The sequence below is a fragment of the Microdochium trichocladiopsis genome, assembly GCF_020744255.1.
Source record: "Microdochium trichocladiopsis strain MPI-CAGE-CH-0230 chromosome Unknown B0I36scaffold_8, whole genome shotgun sequence".
Taxonomy (NCBI): Eukaryota; Fungi; Ascomycota; class Sordariomycetes; order Xylariales; family Microdochiaceae; genus Microdochium; species Microdochium trichocladiopsis.
This window is the reverse complement of record NW_025763551.1, coordinates 3,002,522-3,016,159: the sequence shown is the minus strand read 5'-3', so window position 1 is coordinate 3,016,159 and position 13,638 is coordinate 3,002,522. Positions and strand designations below refer to the sequence as shown.

Below are 13,638 nucleotides of genomic sequence, written 5' to 3'. Positions count from 1 at the left end.
GAGAGGCTCAAGCTGCTGATTCCAGGCCGCGATCTCCGCCTCGGCGGCCTTCTTCTGAGCCTTCGCTTCTGCCTGCCAGACGTGGCAGGGCCCCTTCTTGTCGTAAGAAAAACACCCCCAGAACATAAACTCTAAGTAGCCCTTCTAGCGTTCCCTGATACATGAACGAGTTATTCTTTCTAACGGCTGCCTCCATATACGATAGCCTCCTCGTCGATGACCTAGAACTACCGCCGTTTCGTCGCTGAATATCACATTCTTCTAGTCGTTAAGAGTCCAATCTGCGTGCTGCTGGTAGAACTCAAGCCGCGCCTTCCGCATCGCCGGCGATAGCCCCGGCTTCCTCGTCGGCTTCGTTTTTCGAAAATTCGACTTGTGCAGAATCCGCAGAACCGTCTGCGGGCTTACGTTGAAGCCCTCTGCTCAGAGTTCGTCAGATATAAATCGTACTGTCTTCTCTCGGCCGTAACGGTCAAGTCGTACTTTATCGACAATACGCTAGGTAAGTTCGGAAGTCTGCTTTTTGGGCCTCCCAGCCTTCGGTATATCGGCGACGAACTCATCCTTCATCAGCAGCGGCCTCGCCGTCAGATCGAAGCCGCGGTCGCAGGCACGGCGGTAAAGGTTTGTCACGGTTTTCGTCGGGATGCCAGTGATCGCAGAAGTCGCAGAAGAGCTCTTGCCGTCGGCTTTGAGGTAAACGCAGACCGCGCGGATCGCCAGATCGTAATACTTCCGGCCTACCATACTTTCTACCACCTATCCATGGAGGTCAAGTGATCTCGACGTGCCTCTGCTATCCGTCTCCTCCATTATTGCTCCAGAATGTCAATTACTGCTGCTTTTTGAAGCCTCAAATCGCGTCGAAACAACGAGCTGACGCGTCGTACAGGGGCATTCACTGGTTATCTTATTTGAGTTGGACTCTACAGCAAAAACACATGCCAGCTGACACGGCTGGCACGCTAATACAGCAGGGGACCCCTGTGGACCAGGACTTTTGAGACGCACCTCCGTAGACAGGGCGGGCGCTCCAGGGCCCATGGTATTGTAGCACCTTGATTAAAAATCCGTGAGAGGCAATTCTGGACGACGATCTCCTGTGCGTTTCTTTCGTTAATAAAGTCTCCTAACCACTTCCCGGATCTTAGCCCACAGTTTCCCACCTCAAATGCTGTAGTTGTTATCTTCGCCCAGATTTTTTGCTGAACTGTTGGCGTCAATTTTGTTCCTCCCAAGTCTATGCTCTGCGTCTGAGGCCTGCACGCGCAGATATGGAGCAGTCCATGAGCCCCGAAGACCTGAAGGCGGATATTGGCTCTTCCCTGCAGGGTACCACTACGGCGCTGCTCGCGCTGGCTACCCTTTTCTCCGGGTTGAGGTTTTGGGCGCGGTATGCCGTGAGGGCGTCATTTGGCAGCGACGATTGGATGGTGGTCGGGGCATTGGTACGTTGGTCTCGACACTGGCAGCGATACAAGCTGGCTTACGGACAGGCGTGCTAACGAATTGGATGCGAAGGTTTCGGTGTTTGTTACGGGTGCCATAAACTACGCTAGTAAGGGCTCGACACTTCCGGTCGTGTCTGTCGGAGAATGGACTTGACAGCTGACTTCTAAGTGATCTCATATGGCCTCGGTCGCCACGCTGGGACATTGTCACAGGACGACCTGGTCTCGTTCTTCAAGCTGCTCCTCGCCTTTGAGTGCGTATATGTCACGGCCGTGATGATGGTGAAGCTCGCAGTGCTGGCGATGTATCTGCGTATCTTCCCATCCCACGGCTTCAGAACCGGGGCGGCTATGATTGCCAGCATCGTCGTCGCATGGTGGATCGCAATCGTTGCAGTCTGCATCTGGCAGTGCAATCCCATTAAGAAGGCTTGGCTGCCGTGGATTGAGGGCACTTGCATCAACCTGAAGGCCTCCTTCATCGGCAACGCCATTCCGAACATCCTCACCGACGTGGCTATCCTCGCCATGCCAGTCGGACAAGTCTGGAAGCTGCAGGTTACTCTCGCGCAGAAGGCATCGTTGCTCTTCATTTTTTTGTTGGGAGGCTTGTGAGTCCATTTCCAGGCGACACGCTCCTACCTTCTGGTGTGACGACACGCTGACTTTGGCTCACAGTGTCCTGTTCGCCTCCATCTACAGATTCACGACGATCATGCAATTTGATATCTTGGACACCACCTTCACCCTCGCAACGGCATGCACGTGGTGCGTGGTCGAGGTTTCCTGTGCCGTCATCAGCGCCTGCCTGCCGACGCTTCGGCCGCTCATGTCCAAGATCTCGTCCCAGTTCGGCAGTCTGACAGGCAGAAGCCGGCCAAGCGAGAATAACTCAAGCCGTGTCACAGAGCTGGTCACCATTGGCGGAACCGGTGGCCAGCGCAGCCAGCGCGGCAAGCTTGACCAATTCCAACGCATCGAGCACGACCCGTACGGTATCTCGACCGTCGTAACACGATCCCAGTCTGCCGAGAAGGTCAACAACAGCGACAAATCTTCTGCTGAGAGCATGCCGAAGTTGGGAAACGGCATCCGAGTTGCCATCACTCACGGGGTGCATCGGACAGCACGAACTGAGACGGGATCTAGCCACAGTCAGGGCTCAAACTATCCCCTCTCGGGCCATAATGTGCTCTGAGACATGGCCAAAGTCATTCCTGTAATTATCATATGTACATGCTGGTTTCCAGGGTCCATGTTGGGCGAATTCGATGCCCTGGACGTGGAGAGTTTTTAGTAACCAGCGCTTCTGCCTGGTCAAACAAGTCAAACTATCTAGCTAGGAAATATCTATCTTAATATATGTAATATCCTCGTATGGTGATCCGGATCACCGTGATCCAGATTGCATTCCTGGGATCGCGCTTTTATTCCTATTGGTCCATCGGTCCGACTATTGTTCCGTGCGATGGCTGTCTTCATGGGCTCTCGTCTTCTGTCGGGCCGCTCGACCTCACAGCCTTGTTTCGTCGTCGTAACAATCCACGGTAATTTTAAGTGAGTCTGTTTTGTCGGTTTAGCACTAATGTAGCACCGTACCCTATCGAGGCGGTTAAGATTGCACATAATAGCATTTACCGCTCGGCGTTGGCCGCTTTCTGTCGTTAGCGCGAGTCATGGTCTTTAGCCGTTTATTTCAAGGTGCCGACGGCTAGGCCGTTCTGCAGACCTCCAGCAGGGCTAAATATCGCCTTGTCCTGGTTGGATTGGCTGTGTGGTGCCTGACCCATAGTTTTCCCATGCATGCTCCTTTATTTAGCAGGATCAGTTCGGCTGAGGATTCATGGCTCGGAGTTTGGGCAAGATTGGTGTGACGGAGCGTCCATGAGGCTGGGGATAAACGACTCTAAGCGGGCGAAGGGCTCCGCCGATATTCCCTGGATGGTAGCAAACAGCAACGTCGGGAATGACAATATGCCGGGAAAGGACTGTGAGGGATATATGGGGTTTCGGGATAAGGGTGAGTTTTCTTTTTCTTTTCTTTTTTTTTCCGGGACTGTGTGTCTGCTGCTGGTGCCCTCTTATCAAGATGTGTCTTATTGTTCGCGTGGAAGGAAATAACATCGGGCTCGCAAAAGGGAATATGGTTTGATTTATTTCAAGCTTGTTGTACTGACTCTCGACCAGTACTCTCCCTAGACGACAGCGAAAAGTTCAACAGGTCCAGAATGTACGAAGCCGCTTTCCTGGGCAGCCCCGGCGGTAGCGACGGCACCTCATACTACGACCGGTACGGCGCCGGCACGTTCCCTGTCATCATAGTCTGGGGCCACAGCGACACCGCGACGGAACAGCAGCAGCTGCCTGACGACCATGTCACGTTCGCTTGTGTCAAGGTCGACACTGTGGCGCCCGGCGTGCCGATGCCCAAGGCGTCAGTGTCTGCCGGGCGAAGGCTCGGATTTGATGGTGGTAGTGTCGGTTTTCTGGCCGGTGTGGTGACCGCTGGGGTTTTGGGCGCTACTACTTTGTTGTTCTAAGGACATGGACGATGGGCTGCCTGCTTTGAACGCTCGTTTGCGAGGAACTACAGGTTGAAGCGAGCAGGTCCTGTCTGTGCCGCCGTTTTCGGCTGGTGTTGGCCACTGCTTCGGGCGGCCCGAACAGAGTGGCTAGTACTCGTGTTCCAGATACAACTAAAGAGAATACCATTCTCTTAGATGTATGCTCCTTCATGATTTCAAAGCCCAGCCATACTATCTGTCGAGGCAGCTATGATGAATAATGAACAGGCGGCCAGCACCAATTCCAACTTGCAAAGTCAGCGCCTATTGTTCAACTGATTGTCATTGAACCACCGAAGTACTACTCTTTCCACCCATATGCCGTCAAGTGGCATCCAGGCTGCACTAGGTATCGACTATAACCACGCAGCAAGACAACATGCCCAACAACCACACGCGCTCACACGATTTCCCGGGTCGCTGCCACGTAATAGAGGATAGGCAGCAGAAGCAGGGCCGAGCGCCAAAAATCTGCAAAGCAACGATGAGCGGGAGGGCGGGCCCCAATGGCAGGGCCGTAGACCGTGACGGACAGGCCGCAGGAGTTGGCAAGGATGGAAGTATGCCGCACGGTGCTGCTGCAGACGCAGATTCGACTTGGATTCTCGACGAGAGGATGCTGTTGCTGGCACGGGATTACACACGGAGCAGCGGATGAAACCGGCAACAGTGTGACACGCAGGGCCATGGGTAAGCTGGGCAGCGATCAACAGGTTAAGTTTGGCCTGACCGGAGCATACCGACAACCAACATGACGCTAACCCTTTCCTGGCCGCTCGGAACCTCTGCAATGGAATCAATGGCTCCTTTCGAACCATGTCGCAGCGCGTTGGAGAAGTCCCACCAATGAATTGGAGAGAGAGCCTGGAGATATCAGGCTCTTAATTTATGTACCCGGCTGAGTACTGTGACGATGCTGTGCTCGGCCAAAATCAAAAGTTTGCAAGTATAAGACCTCGGAAAGTCCTTGGTGGCAATGGAACTCACTAGATCTCTGATATCCAGCTTCGCTCCTTGGAACACATCGTCACGCACCTCGAAACCAAAATGGTCAAAATGTTGTGTGCTGCTGTCCTTGTCTCTGCGTTGCTCTTCTCCGCCGCAACTGCCCAACAGTCTGTATGGGGTCAATGTATGTGCAATACCTCTGCTGCTCTTCTAGCATCACTATTTTATCTGACATTACGCGTGCTAGGTGGCGGCATAGGCTGGACGGGGCCCACGGTCTGCGCCAGTGGCTCGTGCTGCACGTATCTGAATGCCTATCACTATCAATGCCTCCCAGGAACCTGTTCAGGTCTCAGCTCTAGCTCTGCACAAGCGAGCAGCACGAGCAGACCAATATCTACCTCCATGGTATCCTCGTCCATTCGCACCAGCAGCCGCAGAGCAACAGGTACAAGCAGCTCAGCCTCAAAGACGTCGACGTCTACTGCCGTCAGCTCCTTCACCAATCCCATCATCTATCAAGACCTGCCGGACAACGATGTCTTCTATGGCCCGGATGGATACTTTTACCTCTCTGCATCCAACTTTCACTTCTCACCTGGCGCTCCCATCTACCGCTCGCAAGATCTCCAGAACTGGGAAGCCGTCGGCCATTCGATTCCCACACTAGACTTCGGTGACAACTACTCACTGATCGGCAGCCAAGCCTACCGCAGGGGCACCTGGGCATCATCGATGCGCTACCGCAAGAGCAACAAGACCTGGTACTGGATCGGCTGCATCGACTTCTGGAACTCGTTTATATACACCGCGCCATCGCCATCGGGACCATGGACCAGGAGCGCCAGTCTCTGGGAGCGATGCTACTACGACTGCGGCCTCTTCATTGACGACGACGACACCATGTACGTCGTGCACGGAAGCAACAATGTCAACGTCACACAGCTGGCCCCGTCGGGGCTGAGCGAGGTCAAGACGACGGTCATGGCCTCCAACCCGCCAGGCTTCGACGGCATGGAGGGCAATCGCATGTACAAGCGCAATGGGGTCTATTACATCCTCAACGACAGTGGTAGCGCCCAGATCACATGGATTTGGCGGTCCGACTCGCCCACGGGGCCCTGGACATCCAAGGTCCTACAGCAATACAGTGGCGGGCCCCTGGGCGGTGGTGGCACGCCACACCAGGGCAGTCTGGTGCAGACTCCGCTGGGAGACTGGTACTTTGTGTCGTTCACCTGGGACTTCCCTCTCGGTCGGGTCCCCGTCATTGCTCCCGTCACCTGGGGCAGCGACGGCTGGCCGGTCCTGGGTCTGGTGTCGGGCAAATGGAACCAGACGTACCCCAACCCCCTCGAGCAGGTCCCCACGGCACCGTGGACCGGGACTGACACGTTCACCGGCACGGCTCTCAGCCCGCGCTGGGAGTGGAACCATAACCCGGACACGACCAAGTTCACGGTTCTTGGCAATGGTGGTGTCACGCTGTCAGCAGCCACAGTCACCGACGACCTGTACCGTGCGCGCAACACGCTGACGCACCGTCTGCAGGGCGGCGCGCCGGTGGCCACCATCCAGCTTGACACGAGCAATCTTGGGGACGGCGACCGCGCCGGCCTCGCCTGCTTCCGCGACTTGACCGCGTACATCGGCGTGGCCCGCAAGGGCAGCTCTTACTCCGTGGTGGTGCGCCACAACATGACCCTGTCCAGTGCAGACTGGACCACCACCAGCATCGGCGCGGACGTGGCCTCTGCTCCCGTCCCCAGGGGCCGCATCTGGCTCCGCGGGCTGGCTGACGCACTCGGCAACAGCACGAAGCAGGTCAGATTCTCTTACAGCCTTGATGGGAGGACCTTCTCGCCCTTGAGCGGGGCGTATCCACTCAACACCGACTGGGCCCTGTTTATGGGGTACCGCTGGGGCATTTTCAATCTCGCCACCAAGGCGCTTGGCGGCAGCGTCAAACTCATCTCGTTTACCCAGGTATGATCTGAGGCGCGCTCAACGGGTAGGGGTTGACAGAGTACGGCCTGAGATGGTAGTCGGTCGAGGCGTGGAGCAAGGGATGCGCTCTTGTCTCTCAACTGTGATTAGCTCATTCAGTCCGTCTATACGTAGAAAACTTGGTACCCTCTTAGAGTAACGTAATCCACAAGCGACCCGCCCACACAAGCGACCCGCCCACCCTCTACGCACTCGTATGATAATATATAAGTCAAATTAACCATAACGCCTTAAATCAATTGAAACTATGAGGAATCCTCTTCTTCAGAGGCAGATACAACTTTCTGACACGTACGAGCATTATGGCCAGGCTCGCCGCAGACGCCACATCGTCGCGCGCGCGTTTCGGGCCTCCTCGTACGACCACTATTCTGACTCGTTTCCGCCATTAACTGCTGCGTCGCATCGATTTGAGCCTTCAAATCCTTTGCCTGATCAATCGTGAGGGACCCTCCTTTCTGTAGCTGCTTTCTTTTCGTACGACGACGGCGGCTGAGGCGGTCGTTTGCATCTCGAAGTTCGGCGATATCATGGCGCATAAGGTCCTGCTCGTGTGCCATCATCGCCATCCCTTTATGAAGCTGCTTAAGGCTTACGACTATAGACGACGGTGAGCTATTCTGGTGTCGTACGATGCGATTTTTGAGATACTCCGTCTGCGATTCGGCCTCAATCGGGTTATTCGGCGTCTTTGAGACCCAGGGGGGTGGTAGTCCAGCAGAACCTGGTGGTGTCGGCGTACGAAGCTTTATATCTAGCTGTGAAATTACATAGTCCGGGTCGTACGGTACTAGGCCTGTCGCTCTAAAGCCTGCCTGGATGTTTGATTTGGTCATTGCAGTGTCGTACGCCTTATAAAAGGCTGGGAGGAAGTCCTCCTTTGAAACGTGGGTTACGTGCGCCCGCATTAGACCTTCGATTTCTTTACCGTACGCCCGTTTCAGAGGTCCAAAACACCCAACATCGAGAGGCTGGAGCTTATGCGACGAATGAGCAGGCATACAGAGGGTAACAATATTCTGTTCTTTGCAGTAGAGCTCGAAATCGACGGAATGGTGGCTCTCGTGGCCGTCGAGGATAAGGAGGCGGTAGGCACCCTTCGTACGACTCTTTGTATGGAAATCGAAGTGTTTTACCCATTCTAGGCCTCTCTCGTTCGTCGTCCAACCGTTTTCAGAAAGCGCGATTACCCAGTCGGGCGGTAGGGGGCTATTCGCGGTCCAGGAGTCGAGGTGGACCTTCCCGGCGAAGATGATATATGGCGGGATTGAATAGCCGTACGACGCGATACCCTGGATTACTGTAACCCATTCCTGATTCCCTTGTTGTACGGCTCTTGGCCTCCCGCGTCGATCGGAGGTTGTAACAACAGTTTCGGCGGAGATTTTGCCCATCGCGAAGCCCGTTTCGTCGAAGTTGTAGATATCGTCATCGTGGATCCCGTATTTCGCGACTATATTTCGTACGAGCTTAAACCACGCGTGATACGCGTCCGGATCCTCGCAGAGGACCCTCTGGTAGTCGATTCTTCGATTTAAACGCGTACGGAGCTCAGGTCGTCGTCGTACGAAGTTTGAGGCCCAGTTCGTTCCGACGCGTAGCGCGTCGCGTACGCGGAGGAGTCGATCCGCCATTTCTCGAACACCACTAAGCCGCGGCGGAAACGATCGCGAATCTAGGTCGATTACGTATTGTACGATACTGTCCTCTTCGTACGAGGTCAATTTCTGGTTACGTGGTCGGGTATCGCCTTTCGCAGAGCGGCCGTGGTATCGTTGTTGTAGTGTTGTACGTGATACCTTATATATCGATGCAGCCTTTCGTACGCTTAATTTAGGGTCTGATTGAAGCGCATTTAGCGCGAGAATGATCTCTGATTCAATTGATTGTCGTGGCATACTTGTTCGTGGAGAAATTAAGGAAAGAAGAGGAGTAATTGAGAATTGCAGGAATATGACCCGGTCGCTTGTGTGACCCGCTTGCTTGTGGATTACGTTATAGTAAATGTGAAATAAAAGGAGGATAAGGGGGAAGGGAATATAGGGAGGTAAATAGTATAGATTATAGATTTCCTAGCCTAACCTATAAACTTAGTAGAAGTTGGATAACTAGTCAAGGTGTAATAGTAGCTCAGAAGATAAGAAACGGGATCCGGGCTCGTCGTTAAGCCATGTCCGGGCGTCGGATTAAGTGGGCCTCACAAAACGGAACGGAAGATCACGCTAGCGTTTCCAACGGTAGTCGGACTGGTTTGAGCGCCTGTGTGCTTCTTGGACGATCCATAACCTCGTAAACCACGGCCGGTCAAAGAGCGCAAGCACCTTGGCCCATATCTCATCACCCGCCGCGGGCAGCTCCCGGCCTGCCCAGCTCATGTCGACATGGCTGGCCGGGATCCCGAGAAACATCGCCGTCTCGTGCGGGCTCAGCCGCCTTCCAAAGATAGCTGGGTGGCCTCCCGCGCAGACCGCAGTGCGCCAATACCCGTCGATGAAGCGGCCGAGTTGCTCACTGTCGGCAGGCGATGGGGCCTCGCCACCTAGGTCCGCGACAACTCTGCTGGCACTGCGGTAGATCCTAGCCATGAGACCAACCTGCTGTTCCTTCTCCCGCGTGTCGTTCTGGTTGATGCAGATGCCGTCGGCCCAGACCAGGCGTTGCCGGTCAGAATATCGCAACCGGACTAGGAAGCCGTGGAGCGATGCCGTCATGGGCAGTAGAGCACCCCCGCCGCTCGACGAGATGAGGTTGTGTGGTTTTGCGTCGCTGCCCCAAACGTATGAAAGCGCCTCGAATGAGCGACACGCGCCATTGCTGCTGCTCGTCGAATCGGATTCGTACTCGTGGAGGAAGACTTCAATGAGCTCGCCGGCTAGAGCGTCGTCAGCTCGGCCTGGCAGCAACTCGATGAGTCGGATGTAGCCCGGCTTGAGTGTCTGATATTGGTAGACGGGCATGGTGGTCACTTTATCCTGGATGTGAGCAACAACCTCGTCTTCAGTGATAGGCTAGCTGTCTGGGTCTGAGGAAAGAAGGGCATGTTGCAAGTGTGCGACGATAGTTCCTAGCCCAGAAGATGTCTCAAAGACTTTTCAGCCTCACAGCCTCTCTGCCTTGCGGGGTGCCCTGCCAAGCCCTATGTCTCTGACAAGTGGCTTATGCGTAATCGTCCGCTCGGCTGTACGTCCACGAAGGATCTTCTGAACTTGGCATGAATACACCACATTATTCTAATTCAAATGTTCACCACTGTGTGGGACCTCTGCCAATGTATGATGCAATCGAGCTCGTGCTTTAGAGCATGCGACATCGCCATGTCTGCAGACCGCTTCCGTCTACTCACATGGACGTGACATGCTTGCATTCCCTTCGAAACAAGGTTCACGCCCTGGATCTTGTCTGATTGTTTGCAATGGCAAGTCCCCTTTACAAAGTGTGGTATTGTGGACACCCAGGGCTGAGCAGCATGAGATGAACCTTGACTATAGGATATATGATAAGGGAACGGAAGTCGCTGAATCAGTTTTGCAAGAGTTTCAGTACGCAACTCAAAGTCAACTGATAAGGCCCGTTATTTGGATAGCTCACAGCATCAGCATGACACAGACCAAGTCAACCAAAAATGCTGTAAGCCTCAAAAGGGTTCGTTTGTGCAAGATGATATAAAGTATATACACAAAATAGAGCAGATTTGGGCTCAAAGCAACTCGGCACCGAGTCACAAGTACTGGCAGACTCCGCTTTCTCTTTCAACCCTCTTCTCAACCATGCCACCATCTTCATCGTGTCGTCATTGTTGTCCCCATACGTACACCTGCACAATATCCTCCAGTCCCACCAAAAATGCTCACGTCAGCAATCAACAACACCAAGCAGCCCCTGAACACCACGCTCGCTTGCAACTTTTCCACAATGCTTTCAACACAACCAATTCGATCCGGACAACGTCCCAGAGGGTACTTGCGTGCTACAAGAGTTCCCTAGTGTCGTGTGCGACGCGCTTATTTACCGGCGCGGTAGGTGTTCCACATGGAAGCCATGCGGGTTGCCTGGCCAGCGCTGAACTCAGTGTAGCAAGCATCGTCGGAGTAGTCCATGTAGTTGTGGATGGGATCGACGCCAGCCTGGTTGGGGCACGAATCGCGGCCGACGGGGCAGCCGGAGGAGGGAGAGGACTGGGCCGGGGTGTCAGCGACGGAGTCGCCGGTGCCGGTGCAGCCGCCCTGGAAGGTATGGAAGAGACCGAACCAGTGGCCGACCTCGTGGGTGACGGTTTGACCGAGGTCGAAGCCGGTGGAAGTGCCACCGGGGACGGTGCTGTACAGGATGCTGCAGCCGTCCTGGATGTAGGCGGTGCTTCCGGAACTGACGGTGGTGGGGAAATAGCAGTAACCGAGGGTGCCGCCGCCGAGGTTCTGCTGGAAGTAGAGGTTGAGGGCCGAGTAAGTACCCTTGCGAAGAGCGCGCTTCATGGCAATCTCATCGCCGTCGCGGGCCCAGGCGGAGTTGACAGTGCGGTCGGTGCCACGGAGGTTGAAGTGGATGCCGTAGGGGGCATAGGCGTTGTTCATGACGACGAGCTGCTGGGCGAGCTGGCTGTCAGGAACATTACCTTGGCTGAGGGAGCTGCCGGCCGAGACGACGTGGAAGTACACGTCGACCTCGATGGTGGCTTGGATGGACATGCTACCGCTGGCGGCCATCTCGGCTTCGGCAACGGCCATGCTCGAGGCGGCGGCCAAGAGCTCCTCGGAGGGCTCAGGAGCACCACAGCCGAAGCGACCAGTTAGAGGGCCGGCAAAGGCACCAGTGGCCGAAAGGACGGCGGCAGCAATGGACAACTTGACCATTTTGACGGTTGTGGGTGGTGCTGAGGAGATGCTAAGGAGGTGATCTCAGTGAATGAGACAATGGGGAGGCTGACCACGAGGAAGTGACTGAAAGACTCGGATGAGGTGAGGATAGAAGAGACAACTCGGCCAAAGCAGGAGGTCGGCCGAGACTCTTATAGAAAGCCGCAACGGGCGTCGATCACGGGTAGATCATGGAGGCCATCAATCCCGCTAGAGCCTCAACCACTCGCTACCGATCCCACTCTCGTCCGCCACTAGCTGATAGTCGCCTCACGATGGACCGGGGTATGACTGCCAGCACTTGGACCTTGACATGTGCCGCTCATGTGGGGTTCTTGGTATCGGAAACAATCAGAGGCATCACGAGGTGACCAGTGACTTTTGCTCAGGGCCAGCCGCTGCCAAGCCGCCACCAAGCATTACCTACCTATTCAGGCAAAAGCCATTCCCCAGCATTGACAGGAGGCTGAGAAGGAATATGCACAGATCGCCATGGATAAGATACAGGTGCAGGCGATCAGGCACCTGGACCATGCTGCGCCAAGTTCAGCTTCGAGGCAACTCAAAGGCTGTCTGGACGGCCAAGGCTCGAGCGTGACGCCATTGGAGGTCTGCCGGTAGTCGGAACAGCACAACCACAAGGGTCCACCATGCGGAGATTGGCGGCTATGCTGGTCCCGGTGTCACGCCGCCAAGTCCTAACTGCCGGATGGGGAAGGTTGCTGGGTGCCTGAAGTGCCGGGTACATTTCAGGGCAGTCTTCGAAGGGTGGGCTGCTGCAGTAAGCCTGGCAGCAACTAGTGAGCAGCTGTTGGCGGCGGGCCTTGCTCGAGGATGTAGGCCCAGGCTATACTAAAGTCTATAAGCCGTTTGTTGTTTATGCCGCTAGTCACAAAATCCAGTATCCCTGCTCCCAAGTACCCCACGTACGTTGCGGTGGCCACTTTCGATAAGCTGATGGTTACCATTGGTCGCGGCCCGACTGATCATTAATTTGTTGTGATATGATGACCGAGCCGACATTCGCAGACGGGGCAAATGTTCTCTGCATTCACAAATGCCGCCAGCTCATGCCTCGGTCGACGTGCCGCACACGAAAAACACAAGCATAAGTCAAAGCTGCAAGGTTGTCAGCTTGGCAGTCGTTGTCGATCATCGTGGCGCGCCATTGCTGGCCCGTTCCTAGCCCAGCTTGTCTGTCAAAGGAAACAATCACCTGCTGCTTTGGGGCAAGATGGGCAGCAAAGTTCTCGTATTGAAGCTGGCAGTTCGAGAACATCAAGGCTTACACAGACCCGTATTCAACAGACTTCACTCACGCAACGCAGCACGCCCACACTTGCACCTGTCATCCCTCGCGTAGTCTGGAAGCAGCCTGAAGCTGCAACATAGCTCGTGTGCCTGATTGACGCTCTGGGCCAGCCCACCATCATCAGCCGGAAACACCACCTGCCTAGTACGAACACCCCAGCCCAGGGGTCGCATGCCATGTGGAGACGCACGCTCGCATGTAACCCATGGCCTGGTTATCAGCGCGAATACTTAAAGGCTCGCCTTGGCGCTCCTCTCTTCCCCATCCGCCAAGAACTCTTGGTATCTGATTGCCTCGTACCTTTCCACCTGTGCTCGCCCACCCATACGCGCTCTTCGATTGCCCGGAGCCCTGCGACGAGATACGACCCCGGCTCTTTGCGGACCCTTGCTTATCCAAAGCACCACGCCATACTATACCGCCAGCTTTCGCCTGCTGCATTCGACGTTCTGGCGTCTTGATTCGCGTCGCCTGAGGAGGGCCTGGTCAGCCCAGCCGGCACA

The 13,638-nt window shown here is 55.1% G+C and overlaps 6 protein-coding genes across 6 annotated transcripts; 3 read left to right on the top strand and 3 right to left on the bottom strand.

Moving 5' to 3' along the window:
* Nucleotides 1-247: 247 nt before the first annotated feature.
* Nucleotides 248-1,018, bottom strand: B0I36DRAFT_331045 (uncharacterized protein). The gene is made up of 2 exons (XM_046154923.1): nt 788-1,018; nt 248-748 (listed from the first exon to the last, which is right to left on the bottom strand). Exons 1-2 carry the CDS (start codon nt 811-813, stop codon nt 499-501), a joined length of 276 nt encoding a protein of 91 aa, XP_046009849.1. The 5' UTR covers nt 814-1,018; the 3' UTR covers nt 248-498.
* A 133-nt stretch (nt 1,019-1,151) lies between these two features.
* On the top strand, nt 1,152-2,152 carry B0I36DRAFT_331042 (uncharacterized protein). The gene is made up of 3 exons (XM_046154922.1): nt 1,152-1,448; nt 1,522-1,558; nt 1,621-2,152. The coding sequence occupies exons 1-3, from the start codon at nt 1,275-1,277 to the stop codon at nt 2,064-2,066; spliced, it is 657 nt and encodes a 218-aa protein (XP_046009848.1). The 5' UTR covers nt 1,152-1,274; the 3' UTR covers nt 2,067-2,152.
* A 1,273-nt stretch (nt 2,153-3,425) lies between these two features.
* On the top strand, nt 3,426-3,991 carry B0I36DRAFT_366171 (uncharacterized protein; the record flags this gene model as incomplete). Its single annotated transcript, XM_046159250.1, has 2 exons — nt 3,426-3,471; nt 3,639-3,991. The coding sequence occupies 2 exons, from the start codon at nt 3,426-3,428 to the stop codon at nt 3,989-3,991; spliced, it is 399 nt and encodes a 132-aa protein (XP_046009847.1).
* A 1,467-nt stretch (nt 3,992-5,458) lies between these two features.
* B0I36DRAFT_210243 (glycosyl hydrolase) lies at nt 5,459-6,946 on the top strand (the record flags this gene model as incomplete). The annotated part of the gene is made up of 1 exon (XM_046148897.1): nt 5,459-6,946. A coding segment is annotated over one exon (1,488 nt), but the record flags the coding sequence as incomplete, so codon positions are not given.
* Nucleotides 6,947-9,167: 2,221 nt separating this feature from the next.
* Nucleotides 9,168-9,998, bottom strand: B0I36DRAFT_434026 (heterokaryon incompatibility protein-domain-containing protein; the record flags this gene model as incomplete). Its single annotated transcript, XM_046162683.1, has 2 exons — nt 9,455-9,998; nt 9,168-9,291 (listed from the first exon to the last, which is right to left on the bottom strand). The coding sequence occupies exons 1-2, from the start codon at nt 9,925-9,927 to the stop codon at nt 9,168-9,170; spliced, it is 597 nt and encodes a 198-aa protein (XP_046009845.1). The 5' UTR covers nt 9,928-9,998.
* Nucleotides 9,999-10,971: 973 nt separating this feature from the next.
* On the bottom strand, nt 10,972-11,820 carry B0I36DRAFT_376316 (extracellular metalloprotease; the record flags this gene model as incomplete). The annotated part of the gene is made up of 1 exon (XM_046160442.1): nt 10,972-11,820. The coding sequence occupies one exon, from the start codon at nt 11,818-11,820 to the stop codon at nt 10,972-10,974; it is 849 nt and encodes a 282-aa protein (XP_046009844.1).
* Between the last annotated feature and the right edge of the window lie 1,818 nt (nt 11,821-13,638).

What these genes read in the sequence shown, in the direction of transcription:
- B0I36DRAFT_331045 (XM_046154923.1), bottom strand. Translation starts at nt 813, where the DNA reads ATGGAGGAGACGGATAGCAGAGGCAC. An exon ending in GAGACGGATAGCAGAGGCAC is followed by an intron (nt 749 to 787) that starts GTCGAGATCACT and finishes GGTGGTAGAAAG; the next exon opens with TATGGTAGGCCGGAAGTATT.
- B0I36DRAFT_331042 (XM_046154922.1), top strand. Translation starts at nt 1,275, where the DNA reads ATGGAGCAGTCCATGAGCCCCGAAGACCTGAAGGCGGATATTGGCTCT. An exon ending in GGATGGTGGTCGGGGCATTG is followed by an intron (nt 1,449 to 1,521) that starts GTACGTTGGTCT and finishes TTGGATGCGAAG; the next exon opens with GTTTCGGTGTTTGTTACGGG. An exon ending in GGGTGCCATAAACTACGCTA is followed by an intron (nt 1,559 to 1,620) that starts GTAAGGGCTCGA and finishes CTGACTTCTAAG; the next exon opens with TGATCTCATATGGCCTCGGT.